The 24,331-nt window shown below is 34.7% G+C and overlaps 3 protein-coding genes across 5 annotated transcripts; 2 read left to right on the top strand and 1 right to left on the bottom strand.

Annotated features, from left to right (window-relative positions):
* Positions 1-1,449: 1,449 nt before the first annotated feature.
* LOC133809124 (uncharacterized) lies at positions 1,450-2,475 on the top strand. 3 transcript variants are annotated; one of them, XM_062245917.1, is made up of 4 exons: positions 1,450-1,567; positions 1,653-1,826; positions 1,920-1,974; positions 2,102-2,475. In XM_062245917.1, exons 2-4 carry the CDS (start codon positions 1,726-1,728, stop codon positions 2,195-2,197), a joined length of 252 nt encoding a protein of 83 aa, XP_062101901.1. In that variant the 5' UTR covers positions 1,450-1,567; positions 1,653-1,725; the 3' UTR covers positions 2,198-2,475. The 3 variants fall into 3 exon arrangements, 2 of the variants coding, with proteins under 2 accessions (XP_062101901.1, XP_062101900.1); XR_009880928.1 differs by lacking the exon at positions 1,450-1,567 and having other exon boundaries at positions 1,601-1,826; positions 2,102-2,266; positions 2,380-2,475; XM_062245916.1 differs by lacking the exon at positions 1,450-1,567 and having other exon boundaries at positions 1,603-1,826.
* Positions 2,476-3,359: 884 nt separating this feature from the next.
* On the top strand, positions 3,360-3,755 carry LOC133778872 (uncharacterized). The gene has a single exon (XM_062218890.1). The coding sequence runs from the start codon at positions 3,360-3,362 to the stop codon at positions 3,753-3,755; it is 396 nt and encodes a 131-aa protein (XP_062074874.1).
* Positions 3,756-5,584: 1,829 nt separating this feature from the next.
* Positions 5,585-7,325, bottom strand: LOC133809108 (protein FD). Its single transcript, XM_062245915.1, has 3 exons — positions 6,392-7,325; positions 6,129-6,206; positions 5,585-6,036 (listed from the first exon to the last, which is right to left on the bottom strand). The coding sequence occupies exons 1-3, from the start codon at positions 7,112-7,114 to the stop codon at positions 5,962-5,964; spliced, it is 876 nt and encodes a 291-aa protein (XP_062101899.1). The 5' UTR covers positions 7,115-7,325; the 3' UTR covers positions 5,585-5,961.
* Positions 7,326-24,331: the final 17,006 nt, after the last annotated feature.

Raw genomic sequence — 24,331 nt, 5'->3', positions numbered from 1 at the left:
GAAATTAAAGGTAAGAAAACTGCACTCGGTTTTGTGTTTGTAATGGGACTAAGGGTTCCCTAATATGTATGCTTTGGAAATGATGGTATTATGTCATGTAAACAGTAAACCAACGGCCTAAGAGTGCCAAAGGTTACACTAGCGCACAGGGTGCGGCTCGGCCACTAGTAGCCGAGGACAGCTTATTATGCACTGAGCTCGGTTTAAGCGGGCCGGAGTCAGTGGGGTAAACAAAGGGTGCGGCCTAAGTTGTCGGCCCTAGTTTTTATGTGACTTGACTGTTATTAATGATTGGTTGCATCTTTGATTCTGATTACATGCTATGTGTTTAATGTGGAATGTTAAGTGTTTGATCATGCTTAAAGGATTATACTCTTGTTATGGTTGCTAAGATGTGTATTATGTTTTCTTGTTGGGCATTGGCTCACGGGTGCTACATGGTGCAGGTAAAGGCAAGGGCAAACTTGACCAGCCCTTACTTGGAGAGCTCTGTGAGCTGAATGCACATGACCAGCTGCTCGGTCGCCACGGTTGAGAGGATAACAGGAACAGAAGTGCTATAAATATCCATTTTGCCTTAGAGTGGCTGTCGGTAGTCTGTATTTTGGAAATTTTGTAAACCAACTTTTAAACACTGTTTTTTTTTTTTTTTTTTGGATCCCGCATGTGAATCTGTTTGAATATATGAAATGTATCTTTTGAGACCAAAACTATTTTAACCCTAACACATTTATGATTTAGTGACATGTTTTGACTAAATGACTTAATTAGCAAGTCATGAACCTTTATAAGTACACAGTGCAGCGGTCATGGCTATCCAGGGCGTTACAAACCCGTGCCCGCTACTTTATTTTTTTTTAATAGACATTTTTAGTAATAATCTAAATCTAAAAATACAACTCATAAAGAGTTCATTAAAAATTATAGAGTTTGTGAACCTTTTAATATGTTTGAAGATATTGGATTTTTGGATGTGAATTATTGTATTCTTTATATCTATACATATATATATAGGTAGTCCAAATATTTAACTTTTTTTAATGAAAGTTTTCGTTGCTACGAGATTAACGGCGGTAACTTAAGAATTGTATTTTAAAACTTATTTAGGAAAAATAGATGAAAAAATAAATAGTGTTACGTATATTGATGGTTTAATATTAGTGAAATTTTTCATAACTAAACTCAAATTACTGAAATTATTGATGTGTGGATTGATGAACCATTTATAATTTGGATAATTATTATAAATTTTTTTGTAAAGTTTTAGATTCAAGTTTGAGATACTATAATATTTTATTAAGTTATTATCCATGATGACATTGATAAGTAACGATGATATAAGTTTGAACTTTATAATCTATAATTTTTTGTGTTTTTAAATATCATACGTTGATAATTTTGATATTTAAATCAACTCAACCCACCTCAAAAACTGCATAAATCTGCCCATAAAAACATTATTCAAACCATACACTTATTAAGCTTTTATGGGTTATATTTTTCTAAAATCGTCAAATAACAAAAGCCGCAAAAAACCTGCGCGCCATGCACCCCTAGTATATACACGGTAATTCTCATATTATTTATTTTATTACTTTCTATCTATTATTATTGTCAACAAAAATAAGAGTTCCCAAGTAATTTCGTTTCAGAGGGAAAAAAAGAAAAGGAAAGAAAGGCCTGGAGTTCATAGAATATTGGTCTAAGCTCGAATAAACGTAGGAAATGGTGAGATTAACCAGAAAGCTTTTGAAGGAAGCAGGATCTGGTCTCAACAAGACTCTTTCCCAGATACTCGTCTGCCCTATTTCTAAACAACCTTTAAGGTTAATTCAATGCTTCAAAAAGCTTCAAATTTCTTCTTTTCAAACGATCAATTTTTATTCTTTTTGTTAATCTAAGCTCGTTTACAATGGTAGGTTCTGTGAGGAAACCAATTCCCTCGTAAGCGAAGCAATTGGGGTTTCCTTTCCTGTAAGTTTCAACTGATCAAAATCATTCTTTCTATTCCGATTTCTTGATGTTTCGTTTCAGTTTAAATCCGAATCTTTTTTGGTGGATAGAGATTGAATATGATTCGTATTACTCGTGTTTGAAATAGATAAAAGATGGGGTCCCTTGTTTAGTCCCCAAAGATGGAAAGATACTAGAATTTGAAGACACTCCAAATGAGTCGTGCAAAGGAGAAAGTTCCTGAGCCTGAATTATGTGAAATTGTAGATTTGTGCATCACAAGGGAGTAGGGTTTGTGCGAATTTTCTCAAAGGTTATCTCTTTCAGACAACCATTTTTCATATGTTTGTTTATGGTCCGTGTAAGAAAATTGGAATCCCAGTGGTTTACTTACTTTCTTTGATAGACCCTTGTTACCCTTTGCAGGTGTAGTTGAGAAGTTCATGTCTTTATATTTTATGAATATTACGAAATGTGTTTCCGGCTTCAACAATGATTAATATGTTAGTTGCTCTATCAAAACCTGATGTAGATACTTGGTAGTAGTTTGCTGACTTATTCAATTTGTTATTTTTTATTGCTTAGTTTCAATATATATTTAAAAGGAGACATGCTTGCATGGTACCTTTTAAATAAATTTTACTCTTAGATGATTCTTTACTATTTTAAGTGATTGTCTAATAATAGCGTCAAGCAAATTAGTATTGGGTATGCTTTGAATGGAAGCAAGTAATATTTGCAGTTTCTTGTTTTGATTCGGATATCTGGTAGTTGAATGAAAACATATTTCAAGGGTTTTTGAGATTTAATTATTTATCACCAATATTTTTTGGCCGGTGCCCTTTTTTTGTTTTTGTATCCTGACTGATTTCTGTGTCCCAATTCATAGACAAAATTTGAACAATCACTATGCCTGCTGACTTACCACCGGCTAAGATAGTTTTGTTCAAGAAATTGCAACTCTTTGTGTTGCCAAAGTATATATGTCCATGTTTATCCAATTCATATTTGAGGGACCATGTAGTATTCTTGGTCATATCTAATGTTGACGGCTGGAATTACATTGTTGCAAAAGGGTTATCTTTGATTAGACGGGTAGACTTTTACTATCATAGTAGTTCAGAGTGTGACTAATGACTAATCTAGGATGCAGAAATTATTATATGGAATTAATTTTGTAGGCTTATGCACTCTTCAAGCTGATTAAGTAATAAGAAAAAAAAAGGTCCAAGGTTATATTCTGTTTAGGTGTAACCGCTGAATATTGTTGGAAACTTAGTTCTCTCTTCCTAATCAAGCCAAAGCACGTAGCAACAAATACCCCATTACTACTATCACATTGCCTCTCCAACAATAACTCTCTTATTAAAGACCTAATTAGAAACGTCTATCCACATTCAAACCAGATGGTCCTTGAGAAGTTACTCTCTATGGTTTATAACTTCATGAGCCTAAAAGGGCAACCAAGAATCAAGGAGCCTCCGGCTTCTTGTGAGGTGGATGTAGTCAATGTTGAGCATAAGGTTGAAGAGGCATTGGCTGAATCTGCTACAGATTCCATTGTAGGTGAAGGTGAGTTCTGCTGCGTTTGCTTGTCAAGACTAGAGGGAGAAGAAACCACCATCCTTCCTTGCATGCACGAGTTTCACAAGGAATGCGTTGAGAGGTGGTTCCACGCATGTAGAAAGACCTGCCCTGTTTGCCGGTTTGCCATGGAAGAAGACAAGTGTTACTATGCAGGGGAATTTTTCACTGAGGAGATGTTGATCTATTTTTCTTCTTTTCATGCAGCTGGCTTCTGAATTTTGACATGTTCACCTTTATTTTTCTAGTTACAATGTTTTGAGTTGTACACAAAATGAACACTTCAAAATCAAGCAAAGCTCAGATGCATGATCTAGCTTAAACTTAGAGTCTACGAAACCCTTGTATTCTTCTGTAGTAAAAGATGCCTTGTACCAACCTGTTATTATTGGCACAAAAGCAATCACGGAATCCCTTTCTTTCATTCAACAGGAAAAATACGTATATTGCCAGTGAAAGAAAAGGCTCTTTCACTGATTTTGCTTGGATTCTTACTCGTTGGCGGTTGTTTGTTTGTGCTTAACTATTTAGCCAAGGACTGTTCTGGTGTTAACCAAAGATTACCAATCCAAAAAAAATTATCCATCCAACAATTTTCATGGATTGTTGCTATGCGTTCCAGTTCTATAATAAAGGTCTTATAGCAGTAAGTCAACACTAATCCTAATCATAAACTAATTTAGTTTTATAACAGAACAAAAGCCATTAACTGACAATGGTTGGTTGTCTCCCATTTAAGTCTCCTATGTTTTAAAGTCGAATAAATACCCCACTCCCATGAGCCGACATCTGTCCTCTGAACTTGCACTGTCCTCTCTCTCAGGCCCCTCCTCCGGCCTTTCCTTTAGTTGGAAAGGGCAGGCACTAATTATCAGCAAATAAATCGTTTTGCTATAGCGAGTGCTTTGAAAGCGAAATCACCTAACTTTTCTAGAACAAATTGGGGTTTGAAGGAGTAGTGCTAAAAAGGAGCACTAGCACCATTCTGATTTTCTCAGTCTACTATGTGTGATTCTTTTGCCCCCTAATCACCTTACACCTACTACTAGAGTAAAAACCATTCGGATCTACAAGAGCCGTTTTTGTAAATTTGAATTGAACAATTTTTATTCTTATAAAAAGCTAAAATGAGAAGTAACACTCCTCACTTGCCAAAGTGCCCTACAAAAAGTCGTATTCCAAGCCAAGTGAGTGAGCCTTCGAGTAAAACCCACATCAGCATTCCATTTAATCTTTTATGATTCTATTTATTCTTTATTTTCCATTTATTCTTAATTGGTATCTAATTCTATATGATTCTATTTTTCAGAGGCAAAGAACTGTGCTTGACTAGAGACTAAAGATTAATATTATAGGGGGATAAAAATAAACCATCATCAGTTTCACAATCACTGATCCAGAGATAAGGAAATATGGAAAGACGATGTGACGACCTCAGAGACATGAATTGGTAATGAAAGTTAAGACGAAAAAAAATGATGATATGGGAATTGTAATCACAACATGAATGAATTATAGTGTCCTCATGACCCCACCAAGCATCAACTTCTGTCCAAACTTAGTATATTAACAGATCATATCTGGAACTTAAAAAAATTACAACCATCATAGCAAATAGTTGCACTTAAATGGGTTTTAGCTTGGCCAAAATTACAAACACTAAGGATGTTTGAAAGGGTATCCAATTTCAGGTGTTGGTCGCAAAAAGGGTACTAAGCAAAAATTAGACACTATAATAATCTTTAACAGGAAAAGAAACCAACGTCAAATGTTAGCTTAGATACCAGACAAAAAAGTGCGTCAATCAATGGCTGTCACTAAAGGTCATGAACGCAAACAAGAATCTGCTTATTGATCTGACTAGAGGAGATAAGAGATAAGAAGATGGTGAAACTTGAAAGCGACTGCCAATAGTAAAATATAGTACCAAAGAAAAGTGACACATTTATTTTATTTTCACATCTTTACTTTAATTTGTTTATTCATCAAAGAAAGACAATTTAGAGCCATATGATATTTATACATATAATTGGTCCACACCCACCGATTTATAGTAGCCACTAGCCACAGAATTAGTTTTGCCATGCACAGAGAAAAGTTTACAAGTCAAACAAAAGACATACAAACAAACAGAGGAGGCCCACCAAGTTAAGTTCCAGCCTCTTAGGAAATAACAAAGAAACACTTTGTTTTTTTGTTACAACAAAAACATTAGTAGAAGACTAGTAGTCACTATTCTAAACCTTAAAATACCACTTACATGTTTCGATATCAAACCTTCCTTTCCCCAACAAAAGCACATATATATATAAACATTAAAAATCCCCATTAGTGATAACAACTCAAAAGAGACCCCTTCCCTCGCTCAGGTAGTGAGATATAGTGTTAGGAAAGTAAAGGAATTGAGATATTTATATGCTTATACTAAAATGGAGCAGTAAACGTTCGTTGAAGAGTACGCTTTTTGGGAAGTTGATCAGCAACAGGCACTTCGGTAATCTGAGAGAAAAGAAAAAAAGAGTTAACCCAAAATAGAAGAAAATATCATTAGTTTGAAATTGAAATGGTTAACATTTCAAGTAAGAGTTTACCTGTGTTTGCAGTCTTCTAAGTCTTTCATTCTCTTCACTCAATTGAGCAACTACAAGCTCCAGTTCATTTGTATATGCCTGTACGGACCAATACAAAATCCAGATAGATACCCTCCAAGAATATTAATGCATAAGAATAATATTTCAGGCACTTTGCAAATGAAAAGTTATTATAAAGATAAAAAAAATGCTGACTTTGATGAGCCAATTTCATTAATATAATAACAACCCATTTCAGAAAAACACACAAATAACATGCTTGCCTGCTTTCTAGCTCGTGATCGAGCAGCTGACTCTCGGTTTTTGATCATCCGCTTGTGTCGTCTGTCCCCTGAAGCAGAGCCATTATCGTCAGCTTGGCACCTTTTCTTCCCAAAAGAGTTTAACAAGCTAGAAGAGGAATCCAAACTCTCGAATGGGCTAGCGAAAGATGAAACATTCGAGATGGGGTTGCCGGGCTGCAAGGGGTGGGAGTTAGGCCGAAGTGGGTCGGTCAGGCTGCCATCGAGAAACGGAAACTCAGGGCCAGAATTCAAGCTCAGCGCGGTAACAGGCTGAGGCAGGGGAGACCCAAACAGAGGACTTTCCGGGGACGGGACCGGTGCCGGAGCCGGAGCAGTGACCATGGTGGTCGGAGGGCGATCAGTGCAAAAGGGTCTGGCTAGAAAGTCTTGGTAGATCATGTTTCGGTAGTTGGCGGCAGTGCTCGGGTGGTTGCTGAGTGGCGGCACGGTAATCGTATTGGTAGTCTCAGAGAGAGATGTAAGGTTCAAGTCTTTCCAAACCTCTTCCATGGCTTTAGTGCTAGTAGTATTAGCACTAGTCGAAGGAGCAGTTGAACTTGTTCTTGAGGATGTAGAAGACGAAAACGACTTCTTTGAAGAAGAAGAGGATGAAACTCTCTGTAAGCTATTGCGTCTTCTGGTTTGTGAAGTAGTACTTGTGTTACTAATTTCGATTTCTTCAGCACCTGATGACGACGACATTTGTAAGAAACTGATGGGTTTTTATGTTTATAGAATGGAACTTTAGTAGAGAGATAGATAGATACAGAGTGATATATACTATAATATATATATAGAGAGAGATGGGAAGAGTAGAGCTGGTGTATATAGCTATGTATATGAAGGTATTTGGTTATCTAGCGTCAGAGAAAGAGAGAGAGAGAAAGAAGAACTAGTGTATATTGTATAGAGCCACGCGCGAAGAGTAGTGTTTTTATTGGGAGGATTCAGATTCCCAAAGAGACTTATAGGGCCTGTAACCTGTATACTTCAGTCCAATCCATCTGCTGTTCCACAACATTATGAGAATCTAAAAGGACTTCACTCCCACCACTCCTTTTAAACAGTACAATGTACTATGTATACATGTATGAGATTACATATACACTATGTACAATGTACATCAATACTATTGCAACCATTATCGGATATTATGGTAGTTTAATCTATTAATAAGATTAATTGACTTTGCTCACTTGCAATTACTCTCACATGGGGTCGGCTCACATCAGAATGCCCATAGTGTTTAAAGCTTTAATTTATCCATTTAAATGTGGAATATTGGGTTATGCTCTTTTGATCTTTACATTATGATATTTAAAATAGAACCAAAGAAAAAAAAACAAAGTGGTTCCCGTGGAACAGGCAAAGTTTGTTTTTGACAGATGTGGTCTGAATTTTGGTGACAAAAACCAATGAAAAAGAAGGGGACATTAGGCAGCAGAGGAAGGAAGAGAGGGCACCCAAATACCACTTAGAAACTGCAGTGTTACACGTACGTGAGTTGTAGTTATTGTTACCTTATTAATGTGAATTTTTGTGCTTGGTCCTATGTCCAGAGAAGATATCTATCACTACTGTGCATCAGAATGAAGTGAAATGACACTGATACACTTTAGTAGCATGCTCATCTAATATGTTTTCCTTAACCCAAAACAACAACAACAAAACACAAAAACAAATGTAAATTCAATAGATTCAATTTTTTTTTTTATCTTTCATTATCAAATGATATCAGATATGATATATCCCTTGTAATGAAGAGAAAAATTTTAAATAAATTTGGACGGTGTGTATGCTGCCACCTAAGAATGCATCAGTTTCTAAACCTTTAAAAGATTCTCTCTCTTTCCAGATTGGCCAAGCTTTCACTTATTAGTTATTTTAGACACCACTACACAATACAAGAGGAAAGGAAAGGAAAGGAAAGCTTATTGGAGTAGAAAGAAAATATGATTGTATTATACACAGGGTAATATGCTGTGTTGTTGATTCAATACAATTTGCTTGAGTAATGATTTGTTTTGGTAATACTTTCACCCACTTTCCTTAACCTTATCTGTTTTTTTTTTTGTTAAATAAAAAAAAATTATTTGGTATGTCGTAAGGATATTTTGTTATTAATATATTGACAGTTGCAGGATATGATTCAGAAAAGTAAAACGACAAAACAAAGAGAGAAAAGTTGAAACAGGACGAACTAGAAGAGAAGAGGTCTACAGAGCACTAAAAAGTGAGCAAAGTGTGTTATGATGAACATATTCTATTCATGTGTTATTGTTTCCCATTCATGTGTTATTGTTTCCCTTTGACTAGGCTCAACAGCAAACAACCATGTTCCCCAAGTTAAAATCACCCCAGCCCAGCCCAGTTCAGGTATGGGGTTTTACGTGGCTAATACGATTTGGCTTGATATGAAATAGAAGAAACATTAAAAAAGAAAAAAGATAGCCGCTGCCGCTGCTGATAGCCCCATAAATGAGGAATAGTAAGCTAGATTTTGAGTAGTATAAGTATAAGCCTACATTATATGGTTGACAGAATTTACCCATTATAGAGTGTAACAAACCTGTGTTTAACGCCCAAGTTTGGCTTATATTAAATGAAAAAAATAAAAAAAAGAAAGATACAATTTTAGAGTGGGAATGTATGGATTGTGCCACTTCCTTGCATATGGAAAAGGAAAAAGAAAACCTGAAATTCCCAAAAAGAAATCTAGAAAAGAGGTGCAAACTTGGTACATTATGTTTGAAACTAGAAGTGAGCGTGCGTAGTTGGTCAAGAAAGGAAAGATTAAGAGAGAGAGATGAGAGTTGAGTTTTTTTGGTGCAGAGTCTAGTCTCTAAAATATTGACAGCTGTTAGTACAGTATTACTCTGTCCCAAACTCTTTCACTCACATCATAATGCTATGGTGGTACTACCCTCTTCTACTAGACCCCACTCCCATTTCCTCAAAAGCTCAAACTAGGCTCTCTTTCTATTATGGCCCCCATCAACTCACTACACACCCTCATTTTCTTTTGTCGTTTACTCTTGCACCATTCTTCACTATCTTTTCATTTTTAGGGTATATTTGGTTTTAGGGAAAAAGAATAAAATGAATTTGAAAGGAACTAAAATTTCATTCTATTTATATGTTTGATTATAATTTAAAGTGTTGAGATGGAATAGTTTTCCACTCTTTTCCTGAATTTTCCACTATTCCTCCTATAAAAGACTTAACTTTTTTAATTATTTTTTAATAGTATTAAATTGTATTTCATTCTCTTTTTTGTTGTGACTGTATATGTACATATAAATTTGATTAAGATAACTCATTTTTATTAAAAATTAATATATAATATTTTTTTATCAACTTATGCTCACATTTTTCTATTTTTTTTCTTTTTCATATTCTAAAAAATACATATAAATAATATATATTTTAAATATTTAAATAAAATAAAAATTTAAACAAAAAAATATAAAAATTTGTCAAAGTAAGAGTTTTTTTTTTCTAAAAATATATACATTGTTAAATAAATAAAATTATGAAAATAAAATAAAATTATTGAAATTAACAAAAAAAAGAATTTAAAGAATTTAAAAAAATTGAGAAAAAGTATTAAAAATAATTTATTTTAATTAATAGAGTGAATATATATATATATTTTTGGGATTCAAAATATAATACCGCTACTCTTAATCAAACATATTCTTGCACTATATTTGGCATGATAGATCAAAAAATTTATTTTTTGGCAAGAGGGAAACTTGGAGGGAGATGAGAGATAAACGGAAGAGGTCTCCCTCTAAATCCTCAAAAATGAAAGAGTAGGAGAACAAGAAAAAGTAATATAAATAAAATTACATAAATACTTTTCAAATAATTTAAATACATATATTTTATAATAATTAGGTTAGTAATTTTAAAATTAAAGTTTGTACTCGTCATTCTCACTCTTCTCTCAATGTCAAACAATACAAAGAAAATATATCATTATCTCCATCCATCAAATCATCTATCATTCCTACCAAGCTTAGTTTTAGGATACGTTTGATTTGGTTGGGAATAAGACAACAACAACAAAAAATGAGAATAAGAATTAATTTAAGTCAAAATTTTAAGGGTTTTTTTCATTAATACATATATACAAAAGTTTGAATGCAAAAAATACAGTAATTAAAGAATTCATTCATTAATATATTCTCTTAAGATGTTTTGCAAAAATATGATTTGCACAATAGTACGCCTTTGAAGTAAATATTACAAACAATGTGAATCTTGGTCTAATTTGAAAGTGAATAAAGCATAGTCAAACATAGGTATATGTAGTATGTTTTGTTATTATTAATTTATTTTTTTAGATTTCATGCCACATGAGTACCATGCATAGAACTTTATGTTCATTTATATATATATATATATAAACAAAATCATATATATATATATATTATCATATATTATGGGTGTTGTATAGGTAAAATTATGTGGGTATATGTTCAACAGGTGGAGTAGCTGCATTATTTATATAAAAACAAAAAAAACAAAACAAGCATATAGTATGTATTGATATCGTTGATCTTCTCATTTTCATGATTATATATGTCACTTGAAACAAAGTTGAAGATCAACAATTCTATTAATATAATATTGGGGAAAATTTTATAATTGTGAAAATGTTAAATGTGTCAAATTGAAAACTTGGAAATGTCGATGTGAAGTTATGATGCTATTTTAATTAAATTAATTATTCCTTCCTTTTTTTAAGTCTTTGTTTTGAAGAAATAAAATAAAGGAGGTTGCAACCTTCAATGTTTTTCTTCCCACCTTCAATATTTTTTTCCCTTAATTTTGAGTTGTGGTGATAAGTGTTATTTCTTAATCGGACTTGTAAATTGAAATTGTTGATACTACAAAAATGAAACCTTATGTTGCTTTTCAACTATATAAATGAAACTTTATATGGTTGTTTAAGGAGTTTCAATTGTTGCTTAACAGGTTGATTTATGAGTTATTAATCAAGTTACTTTAATGACTGCGTAAGGAGATTCAAGGGTTGATTAATAGGTTGTTTTATGGGTTGATTAGGATATTTAAGGTTGTTTAACATGTTGCTTAATAGGTTGTTATATAGAATTACTTCAGAATTTTCAAGGGTTGCTTAAGAGGTTGATTTATAGATTGCTTATGAAGATTATGGGTTGTTTAGGAATTTCAAGAGTTGCTTAACATGTTGCTTTATGAGGATTATGGGTAGTCTAAGGAGTTTCTAAGGTTGCTTAACAAATTGTTATCTAGGGTTGCTTAAAGAGTTTCAAGAGTTGCTTAATAAGTTAATTTATGCGTTGTTTATCAAGTTGCTTTAAGAATTGTGTAAGGAGTTTCAAGGGTTGCTTAACAGTTTGTTTTATGAGTTGCTTAACATGTTGCTTAATATGTTGTTATGTAGAATTGCTTCAGAATTTTCAAGGGTTGCTTAACAGTTTGTTTTATAGATTGTTTATGAGGATTACATATTGCTTAGGAGTTTAGAGAGCTGCTTAACATGTTGTGTTTGTGAGGATTATGGATTGCTTAAGTAGTTTCTAGGGTTGCATAATAAGTTGTTTATGAAGTTGCTTTAAGGATTGCGTAAGGAGCTTTAAGGGTTGCTTAACATGTTAATTTATGGGTTGCTTAACATGTTAATTTATGGGTTGCTTAACATGTGTGATTTATGTGTTGCTTAATAAGCTATTACATAGAATTGCTTCAGAATTTTCAAGGGTTGCTTTATAAAATGTTTATGAGAATTATGGGTTGCTTAGGAATTTTAATGGTTGCAGAACAAATTAAAAGAAACATATACTATTTCATTAAGTTTATGAGGTAACTGCAGCTTAGGTTGCATATATAAGGTTGTTGTTGGTGTTCCATAGGAGCTTGCTGAGGTTGCATCTCATGTTGCTGAGGTTGCATATGAGGTTGCTGGTATGGTTGCTTCGGTTGATCCAAATAACTTTTTTTTTTCAACATTGTTTATTAAATTGACAAATCAACCGAAACATCTAATAAAGCAACCAAAACAACCTTATAAACAACATCATTAGACATATGATGAATTCAAAATAACGTTTAATAAGATTACTATAGAGTTTAGGTTGCATATGAGGTTGTTACGGTTAATTAAATTTATGTTTGTATTAATATTTAATTGTAGCCACCTCATATATTATCATGTTGCTTTGATCTTATATTGATTGTTTTTAAAAAAAAATCATCAAATTAATTAGAAAAATTTCTCATTCGTCATATTTATTGTCAACTTAAAAAAAAAACAACCTAATCATAATTTTTAATAAGTTTTTATTTCAAAATTAATATTGTTATAATAACATTAGTTCTACAAGTATTTTACTCTCATCATATATGTATATATATAGAACTTTTTATAAAACGTGGAATCAATTTGATTCAATTCTCTCTTATAAATGGAACGCACTTATAATCATTTTAATCAATAAATAATATATATATATACATATATATATACATATGTGAGTACAATAATGATGGCAATGAATTAATTAAGAGAAGCAAACCACAAACTCAATTGTGTTTATCTGGAGGCATTGATAAAAATGCATATCATCATATAATAAAGTTGGTAAGTGGTAGACAACAACGCTTAAATAAAAAAATGTATTAGCTTTAAGTAGACTGTATTTTTGAAAATTTTAAATTAGTGAAATAGTATAATTGAAAAAAATACAATATAAATATAAAAGAGTAAAACTTGGACCGTAAAATTGAAATTTTATAGTAAATGTTAGTATAGCTGTAACGACCCTAAGGTAGGGTACGTCTGCCACATACTCGTAATTCTAGAGTTTACGAGTATGTTAGACACTTGACCAAATGAATTAAATAAAAAGATACTAACAAATACAGCAAAATTTAAAACTTTTATATAAACTTATTAATAGAAATTATTACACGTATGAATACTATAAACTTAATGTATCCATATGAAAAACTCTAAACCACTATTGCATTGCTACTGAGTCCGTGCTCCACATCTAAAGCCACACCTGGAAAAATGTTGGAAAATAACATAATGAGCTAACGCTCAGTAAGCAAATCTCATGCATACACATACACATGAATGTCGTGAGTTTGTAGTGCAGATATACTAATATGCTAACTTATATACTTATGCATTTCATTTATTGCTCATGCACTTTCCAACTTTACTTTTATGCTCTTTCTTTTAGTTTCACATTTTTATGGGCCCAATATCACTTGTGCACACTGTTTGATTCAACCAATGCATGCAGGACTTGTTACACATATCATATAGAATCCCATGGATTCTCCTCCGGCTAGCCATCATCTCAGCTAGGCTCATCATAACACTCATTTCATCGTTGCCATAGCTGCCATACTTATTACACATATGGAGGAGAAAGACGGAAACATGGCAAACATATCTGAATGGTCAACTCTGACCTAGCCCACACTAGTGGGCAGCCACTATAAGTCTTATAGACCTCCGTCTTCATCATTGCACTTACTTAATTGCTTAATCGAAACAGTGGCACCCTTTTTAACATCTTATTATCACTTTGCTTAAGCCTTGTATCATTAAAATGTTCACTTCACATAAGACATTTCAAGGCATTTCACAATTTTTCCTCATATTTATATGCATGGTCTTATATCACATAACTGTACATGCCATGCATACATGCTGATGCTGAAATGTCAATGTTCATGTTCATGATTCATGTTTGATAGTATTCAATCAAGGCATTGTATCACATCTCATATAACTCAAAACATCTTTAGTCATAATACATGAAGCTTTGGGTTGGTGGCGTTGTTATACCTTAACGTAGAGCTATGGCTCAGGTCTAAGGTTTCCAGCCTAAAAACTTAAACGCTTCATATATCATAACATATAACAAATCATGAACATAAAGTAATCCACATATCCATCAACATAAGAGCACATACTTGCACATAATTCATATCATTCTTAACCAAGTAAGACATCTTTCACATATCACGGAATTCATCAATTACATATCACACAACACCCTTATGGTGTTCATATAACCATTCTTCACATACTTATCATATGCATCATCATCATACCATACTTAACTCATTAGATGTACACATTTAATGTAGTCATGCATCTTACACTTAAGCACAAAAGGTGAAATTTACTTACCTTAGGTCCTTAGCTTATTTTAAAATTGCTCAGCAAGAGTCAATCAATCAAATCCATACAAATCATATTCAAGGCACATCATTTATTAAATTCTATCAAAATCGTAAATATACACTATTGATAGTGTATATTAACAATACCATAAACTATATGAATGATAATAATAATTATTATCAACGTAATACAAATAACTCTTCATATAAAACCATGCTTTAAACATTGCTCATAAGATAATTTACTCTTATGATAATAATAATAATAATAATAATAATAATAATAATAATAATCACAACAAAAATAATAATTATCGTCTATAAATAAACTTATTTCAATATTAATAACAAAATACTTCAATAGCAAAACGTACATGAATGTATATATTCAAATAGTCATTTTATAAAAGAAATTATATATTTAACATAAAATTGTAATAATCAATATTGTGATAATAATATAATTATAAATATTTATATTATTACTAATTAGTCATAACATCAATTCAGTGATATAATAAATATACTTTTTCCAAAATTTACTGGTCTTACAAATATCAATAACTGTAAGAAACTAATATTTGATATTATTTTAAATATTCAAATATTAACAAAATATTAATATATAAGAATAATTGTTAAATAATAGGTTTACTATAAATCACATTTTTCATATATATATATATATATATATATGAACCTATATTCTTGATTTACTTAACAAAATAATAACAATAATAATTAAAATTACTTAATCATAAAAATTTCCATATTAATATAAAATCAATTAAATATGTATTTTTATACTTTATTTAATATCTAATATTTTCTAGAAAATTGGACAGCACAACGGCTATAAAGTGGACAATCCCAAAATCAAAACCTGTATAAAAATACATATAATCCCAAACAGCCAGTAAATTACAGAAAATATTCCATATATCAATAATATATAATTATATACTATAAATACACATAATAACAATTACTCTAATCAATCACAATTAAATCACAATATAGGTCAAAGAAATTATACCACAATGATCGGGTTCCACAACAAGTCAAACAGTGATTTTCTGAAACTCAAAACGTACTTCGGAACCTCGAACACTAAGTTTCGACCGTCGGTCTACGGTGGATCGCGGTGGCTCGTGGTGGGCCCACCACCCAACTATGGTAGATGTAGGAACAAGTTATTGGGAACACGAGGAGCACGATGGTGGTGACGGATCGGCAAACGGATGCCCGAGGTGGCCGAATCGCAACTTTGAAGTCGCGGGGTGGCCGAACTTAAATCGAGTGGTTGAGGCGTTTAATCGGCAAGTGAGCTCTAGATTCCCGCGTAGGACGATAGTTCGGAGGCCTCTGAATCCAACGGTCCGGCGCGTGGCTAAAAGTGGTGGCCGGAAAGTACTCCTGCGTCGTCGGCAACAGTAGCACGCAGAGAGAGAGAAAGAGAGAGAGAGTTTCTAAGGAGAGAGAGAGAGGGGCCTCGGGTAAAAAGAAAGGCTGAAGCCTTTTCTTTTCTTTTTTATTTTTTAAAATTACACTTAGACCCAAAATACTAAAATTCTTTTCAAATATGCCCTTTAGCAAAACTTTCTTAATTTTATAAAAATCCCCAATTAAAATTATATGACATTTGGGTCCAATACTTGACTTCTCAAGTTTCTCTCTCTTTAATCTCATTAAAACATAAAATGATATTTTAAACACTATTTTTCCATTACTATTTCTTAAATTTGTAAACTTGTACATTTTATGTATTAAAACTTTGATTTATAATAAAAAAATGTATAATGAAAATGTTGGATATTACAATAGCAGGGAATTTCCCAAATTTTAATACCCCTCCTCTCCCCTCTTTTTATTTTAAAGAATAGTCATTTATACCAAAATTGTAGAAAATGAATGGCATTCCAATGTTATAAATTACAAAAAAAAAAAAAAAATAGAATCAACATAAATTCATTTACATTCCATTATATGTAGATATATTATCTATTTATACAAGGGTGATTTTAGGTTATATGCTTAATAATATACTCTATTTCATCTATATGAAAAAATTATTAGGCATTCCAAATATATATTATTTTGTATAATTTTGACTATAATAATCCTTTCATTAAACATCTCACTCTCTCTCACATTAATGTGCACCCATGATTAATTTTTGTGTTCTACATAAAAAAAATTTAAGACTTTAAATATGATTAACGTTAGAACTCAAAAAAAATCAACTAAAACGAACATTAAAGCAAAAAATTATGGCTCACCAAAATTTTCATCAAATTTCAGCGCAGAGCATCGATATGGCAAAATAATACTTTTTCGATGCAAAATCGATGTTGTTTCGATGCTTTTTCGATGCTCTTGCGATGCAATCATGAAAACTTGATTTTTGGCCAAAATCAATGCTACATCGATGGAACATTGATGCTATATTGATGCTCTGCACTAAAATTTGACGAAAATTTTGGTGAGCTATAATTTTTTGCTTAAATGTCTGTTTTAGTTTTTTTTTTTTAATCTTAGTATTTTTTCGAGATCTACACGTTTAGCATATTTAAAGCCTTAAATTTTATATGTAGAACACAAAAATTAATCATTGGTGCATATTAATGGAAGAAGTATTTATGAAAGGGGTATTTTTGTCCAAAACATGGTTGGGGGCACATTAATGGGAGAAGTGTTTAAGTTGGCATATTAAAAAGGGATATTTGCGGCAATAATGCATATGTAGTTAAGTTTGTTGTACTTAAATGCTTATGTAAAAAAATTTGCGACAATAATGCGTATCGTTAATGTTTGGTGCAGCGGTTGATCCTTGAGCCGTTAGGGGTATACATGATACACGTGGCACAACCCGATTGGGTTAAATTATTAAATTTTAAAAAAAATAAAAATATATAACACAAAATATAAAACTAACAAAAACTATTATTTTAATATCTTAATAACATTTCTAAAACTAATCTAAAACAATAAAATCTAAAAATCCCTTACCCCGAATATAACACAAAATATAACCCAATCGGAAACTCAATTGAATGAATCCCTAAAAATTCTTTACCCAGAAAGTTCAAAGGAGGAGCTTGAGAAAAATCAGTCAAGGAAGCCATCCATTTCGCGATAGGAGCACGGAAGAGACGACGACGGCTTCGCCTCCACAATGCTAACCATTCGACAACCAGAGGAACAACCACCAGACTATGGTGAGTTCTTTTCTTTTGTACAGAACTTGTTGACTGAGTTTCATTTCTTCTCAAAGTGTTTTTACAATTTTGGGGGGAGAATGATAAGGATACTCTATATAGAGCAGTTTGAGCAGGGAAGGGTATTGATTTTCAAATTTTTGGGGGGTGAGAGTTTTGTTGATTTACAGTATGTATAATTATTAAATTTGGGTCAAATTGTTGTTGGGAAGCATGTGCATACAATTGACAAAGTGGGGTCCATTGAAATATATGTTTTGTTTATTGAGGGAATCTTTGTTGTTGTGGTCCATGGTTCAATCGTGTGGTTGACTATGTTGCTCTTCAAGTGTGTGAAGTATATTGTGTTTCGATTTGTGTGTGTGTGAAGTGTTAACATAGCAGTTTTTATTTCTGTTGACCAGGGCAGTATTCTAAACTAGAGTTATCTTTATTTAACAAGTGGCCATACTAACATCTTCACCATTGCAATACACCATGGGGGAAGTTGGTTTACTCCATTCGACAATAGAAGATATGAAGAAGGTAAAGTTGATTATGTTGATTGGGTGGATACTGATTACTTCACTAGGATGGAATGGCCTTAGACTTAGGACATAAAATTCCAGTGGGTTTTCTGTACAAATCAATGGGAAAGGTGCTTAATATGTGCTTCATGGTGGTAGGGGATAAGGAGATCCTAAGAATTGTGGAGGATATTGAGAGGAATCGGGCTACAAAGATTGACATATATCTTTTTTTTCCTGAAACAGTCAGACCTTCATATTGGAAGGAAGATTCAAAAGCTGTTAAACATGTCCCTGCTACCACTTTACCTCATCTGAAAAGATGCATTATAGAGGAACTACTAGATAATTGTGATGTCCCTGCATGTAATGCCCCAAAATTCCTAATGAGGTTTAATGGTCGGATTAGTAGGTCGGGAGGGCCATAATTGATTTATTATGCCATTAAATGATTATGTACATGTTTATGTGAATTATATTATTATATGATGATAAATGCGTGCATGTAGGTCCACATTTAATTATAAGGGCATTTTGGTAAGTTAGCCCGTTGAGGGCATAATTGTGTATTTTCATTCATGTTGGTGAATTATTGATGAGGCCACATTATAATGTAGATTTGTTCGAGCCATTCGGCATGAGACAATATTTTAATGCAAATTAGTGGTTTGCTCATAATGGGGTTGATTTCGGGGCTCAGAGTGTAATGACCCAAAATCGCTAATAAGGCTTAAGCGGGCCTTGATTAGTGTGTCAGGAGGGCATTGGTGGAATAATTGTGATTTAAATGAGTAATTATATGTTTAGTAATGTTTATATAATAATTGATGATATTATGTGTTGATGTGATATGAAATAAATATGTGATATATGTGAGAACCACATTATTATGTGGACAGGTTCGCAAAGCACGACTCAAGACGATTCTAGGGTCAGATAGCGGGAAAAGTCACAACGGGACTTAAGATATGACTTTGGATAAGTCGGGGGTATTTTTAGATAGCGCGTAGCGATTTGGACTATCGGGTCATGAAAATAAATATATGGAGATATATTTGAGGTTAGGATGTTTAGGCAGGAATATTGGGGGATTTTACCATTTTGGCCTCGGGGACGGTTCCGGCACCCCGAGCCTCGGGATTAACTTAATGAGTGAGGTAGACATAAGGAAGCCTTTAGAAAATACAAACCGACTAAAACTTTTACTGTAACGCCCTGGTTACCCCAGAACAGTTACGATGAACGGTGAACCGAAATTTGACTCGCTACCCGAGTTCTTTGGTTAAAAACGTGATCTAAGTGTTATTATCAGGTTAAGGTGAAAACCAGTAAAAAGGAAAGGGTACATTTCATTAAGTAAATAAACTGCTCATGAGCCTTTCAAAATGTTTACAAGTAGTTCGTAATACAAAAGAGTCGCTACAGTTTCAAATTTACAATCCCCGCCGGCCTAAGCGGCAAAAGTAGGGTAAACCCCTAGTCCCTCTGAGAACTCCTTGACCGTGGCGGTCAAGCGGCCCTGTATGTACATCACATCGCCCAAGCTCTCCACTCAAGGTTGGCCAAGCTTTTCCTTCCCTTTACCTGCACCACATAGCACCCATGAGCCAAGGCCCAGCAAGAAAACATAATAAAACATGATATAATATCAACAACGATCATAATAACCATTCAGGACTATCAGTCCAACAAATACGTGACAATAGCCAAAAGTCACAATAATGAGCATCGCTCCCTCTAGCCATGTGACAATAGGGTCACTAGGACTTAACTGATAGGTGATTCTTTCATAAGCTTGTTCAGGACAAGTGCATGGTGATTGGTCACCAACATAACCTTCCTCACGACTCTAGAGTCGAAACTATGGACAGCGTCCCTTAGCCACGTGACAAACGGTCACCGGGGTCATATACCTTGGCTATAGTCATCTGGTCGTAGACCAGGCAAGTGCTTATAAGTTCTTCGACCCTAGGGTCGGTTTAGCATTAATGCCATAGAGCCATTCAATGCATGATTCTCGACTTTAGAGTCGGTCCCTGACTAGTCAGTGTCTTTAACAGGTAATCAGCGTACATCAGCATTTAATATGCAATCCACGTCCACATATACCAACCAACATGCTCCAATATCAAACCATGCATGTCATACACCTATACAGGGTGCAACTATATTCATACACTGTTTCTTACCTCTGGTTCGAGTGAGAATTATTATATGAACGACCCCTGAGAACGATCAACCTTTAAATTCCTTGACGGTCACCTGGTCATAACCAAGATATAGGATTCATCAATAAAAATGATAACTGAGGGTTCCCAAACCAAGATCTAGCCTCCAGGACATCAAACATAGCTCAACTAGGTACTAGGTTCAACCCCGAGGCCTAAGGTTTGAATCCCCAAGCTAAAAACATGTTTTTGGCTAAATTTGCCCTGATGGGCCGCAGCTCACCAGAGCCATGCCGCGGCTCACCCTCCTGACAGAGCCATTTTCACATTTTAAGCCATCACAGGCCGCGGCACGCCATAGACAGGCCGCGGCTCATTTCGCAAAACAGCCAAGAAACCAGCATGCACCAGCCAACTCTCCCCTGCGTTTTCCCTTGGAACTAACCCTTCGAACCAACTCCAAACCTCCCCCAAACACTCAATTAAACCCCCAAATAACACCCATAGCTCACCCTCATCAAACCCCAATCAAAACAACACAAAAACCCCCTTTGATTCTCATTTCCCACATCAAAAACCATGAATTGAAAACTAAAACGAAAACAGAGAAACACCTGAGACCAAAGGCTAAAACTCATCTTGAAACCGATTTTGGACCTCCCTTACAAGCTGAATCAAGCCACCAACCCAGCCTTTAAGTTTCCTTGGTTGAATCCCCACTTAGAACTCAAAACCCCAATGAAGGAAGAAGAGATAGGTGATGCACGGGAAGGAGGAGGAAGCAAATCTCTGTTTTTGTTCTGTTTTAAGTCTACCACTTTCTACAGCCAACAGCCACTTAAAGTCACATATATCCTCCCTAAAAAGACCAAAATACCCTTGTGTCATCCAAAGCCTCTAAAACCATCACAAGGGCAAAATTGGTACTTTCCGCTTAACCCGTTAATCATAATTAACGCTTCCCAATTCCCACTAATCTCAATATCCTCAAACACCAATAATTCATGTCCCGTTACCCTAAAATCCCCGGTAATGCTATAACCATTATATCACCCCGAGACTTACCCCGAGCTCAAACCTGTTATGACCAAACCGATAAATCATGTTTAAAGATCGTCTCATGTCGAAATACTCGAACCAATCCACATTATAATGTGGTCTCACAATATATCATAAGCACGCAAACAAATATTCAATTATACCCTCAACGGGCCAAATTACCAAAATACCCCTGTAAACAAATGTGGACTCACATGCATGCATTTAACATCATATTATAATATAATTCTCATAAACATGCATAAACACATTTAATGGCTTAATTAAACAGTTATGGCCCTCCCGGCCTACTAATCCAGCCATTAAACCATAATAGGGAATCCGGGGCATTACATTTACCTTAGCTCTCTCTCACTCTTAAGGAAAACAAAGGGAAGGAAAAACACAGAGAACTTAAGGGGAACAAGCTGGAATTTCTGAGATTTGTGGTGAGGATTTGGAGGTTTAGCTCAGGAGTAAATCAAGAACTAAAACAGGGATTAAGGTAAGCATCTAATCTTCTTTTCTGTGGTTGAATTCTGAGTTCTAGCTGGGTTTTGGTCAAGTTTTGAAGCAAACATGGTTTTGATGTCTTAAGGCAGAATTAGGGAGGAAACTTGGAGATTTAGCTTGGCTTTGGCTTGGTGAGGTGATTCAACAGAAGTGGTAAGTTTTAACTCATGGTTTAGAGGTTTTAGATTGGGTTTCAATGGCTGGTTTGAATGTTCATAGCTCTTGAGTTTCAGAAATTGAAAAGAGAAGATTAATGTGTGTTGGGTTGAGTTTTTTGTGGAATTAAGTTGTTTAAGTCATGTTAAAGGTATTGGATTTGTTGGGTGTTGAAGTAGGGAGCTTAAGGGTGGTTATGGCTGAGGTTTTGAACCTTGAAATGGTGTAAATTCTGGGTTCGAAGGGGAGGGCCGCGGCTCTGTTCTAGAGCGCTGCGGCCCTAGCATGCAAAGGAGCCAAGGAGGCTCGGCCAAAGGCAAGCGCTGCGGCGCCCAAGCAAGGGCCGCGACGCGTGTCCTCCTTCAGGGGTGGTGTTGGTTCTGTTTTGGGGAAGGGTCGCGGCTAGGCTTCAGGGGCCGCAGCCCTTGGTTGCACACATGAGTTTTGGAGGGTTTTAGGCACGGGAAAGTGGTCTAGTGTGCTCGGGTTTGGTTTCACCACCGTTCTTGGTGGAATTTGGAATCCTGGGAGTTAGTTTTGTAACTGGAAACCTATATTGGAGTATTAATGGAACCCTATACCTTGTTTGTGACTAGGTGATAAAGACTTAGGCTCGGGAACGGATCGTGCTTGAGAGGCGTTTCTCGTAATCCAATAACTGCACAGACTAAAGGTAAGAAAACTGCACCCGGTTGAATATATGTGACGGGACTAAGGGCTCCCTATTGTAAATGCTTGAAAAATTGGTATTATGTCATGCAAGCCATTTAGTGAACCAACAGCCTAAGGGTGCCAAGGGTTTCACTAGTGCACAGGGCGCGGCTCGGCCACTGGTAGCCGAGGAGAGCTTAATATGCACTGAGCTCGGTTTAAGCGGGCCGGAGTCAGTGGGTTAAACAGAGGGTGCAGCCTAAGTCGTCGACCCTGAATATTATGTGATATAAGTGTTATATGTGATAGAATGTATCTTGAAACTAATTATATACGCTGAATATCTGTTGGGGATTATCTGATGGGAATACATGCATAATGAGCTAATTGTCTGTTTTCATTGATTTAATTGTTTAAGATGTTTTCTTGCTGGGCCTTGGCTCACGGGTGCTGCGTGGTGCAGGTAAAGGCAAGGGCAAATTGGACCAGCCTTGACTGGAGAGCTCAGCGAGCGGAATGTACATAGCCAGGTGCTCGACCGCCACGGTTGAGGTCTGGGCAAGGGCATGAAACCTGAAGACTATCTGTTTTGCCTTAGTATGGCTAGTGAATACTCATGTATTTTTGGGAGTCTGTAAACTTATTTTAACTCTACTTTCTTATGGGATCTCGTGTTTATTACAGTTTAAATATATGAAATGAGTCTTTTGAGCCCAAAACCTTTTTAACCCTAGCTCTTACATGTTTAGTGACATGTTTTTTAAAATGTTGACTTGATTAGCGAGTCTTGCACCTTTATAAGTACACAGTGTAACGGTCTTGGCTATCCAGGGCGTTACACAGGGTAATTTGATGATTAGAACATTATCGGGAATTAAAGGGTAATGAGATATGATTTATTGGTATTTGAGAATATTGGGAATAACAGGAATTGGAGAGCGTTAATTATAATTAACAAGATAGGCGGGAAATGACGATTTTCCCCTTGGTGACTGTTAAGGGTTTTATTTAAGTCTAGGGGCAATATTGTCTTTTGACCTAAGGATAGATATAAACCATTTGAAGGTTGTAGAAACCTTGCAAAAACAGAGCATAGTTTCCTTCTTCTCCCGAGAGTTTTTCTCTTCCTTTTCTCTTTGAAATTTTGAGCTTCATTTGAGGAATCAAGCTATGGAAGTGAACCTTGAGGGTCTAGGGTTGTGTTCTACCATTGAAGAGGGTTCCATACTGAGCTTGAGGTAAGTTTCTAGCCATTGAAACTCTGGTTTTTTGCTCTGTTTTCATTTGGTTTTCAGTTGGGATTTTGAGTTGGATAGTTGAGAATTGATGGGAGCTTTTGGCAAAGGTTGATTGGGTTATGATGCCTAGGACTTGTAGTGTGGATATTTGGGTTCATTTGGGAGTTTGGATGAGGTTTGGGATCAATTCTTGAAGGTTGAAAGTGGTGAAATCGAAGGAGGGAAAAACCAGGGAAAC

This window comes from Humulus lupulus, chromosome 1 (assembly GCF_963169125.1).
Source record: "Humulus lupulus chromosome 1, drHumLupu1.1, whole genome shotgun sequence".
Taxonomy (NCBI): domain Eukaryota; kingdom Viridiplantae; phylum Streptophyta; class Magnoliopsida; order Rosales; family Cannabaceae; genus Humulus; species Humulus lupulus.
This window is presented reverse-complemented; position numbering and strand designations above follow the sequence as displayed.

Excerpts from the sequence above, each read along its gene's own strand:
- LOC133809124 (XM_062245917.1), top strand. The coding sequence starts at position 1,726 with ATGGTGAGATTAACCAGAAAGCTTTTGAAGGAAGCAGGATCTGGTCTC. Across the intron at positions 1,827-1,919 it reads ATTTCTAAACAACCTTTAAG|GTTCTGTGAGGAAACCAATT; the intron begins GTTAATTCAATG and ends TTACAATGGTAG. Across the intron at positions 1,975-2,101 it reads CAATTGGGGTTTCCTTTCCT|ATAAAAGATGGGGTCCCTTG; the intron begins GTAAGTTTCAAC and ends TGTTTGAAATAG.
- LOC133778872 (XM_062218890.1), top strand. The coding sequence starts at position 3,360 with ATGGTCCTTGAGAAGTTACTCTCTATGGTTTATAACTTCATGAGCCTA.
- LOC133809108 (XM_062245915.1), bottom strand. The coding sequence starts at position 7,114 with ATGTCGTCGTCATCAGGTGCTGAAGAAATCGAAATTAGTAACACAAGT. Across the intron at positions 6,207-6,391 it reads GATCACGAGCTAGAAAGCAG|GCATATACAAATGAACTGGA; the intron begins GCAAGCATGTTA and ends TGGTCCGTACAG. Across the intron at positions 6,037-6,128 it reads TTAGAAGACTGCAAACACAG|ATTACCGAAGTGCCTGTTGC; the intron begins GTAAACTCTTAC and ends CTTTTCTCTCAG.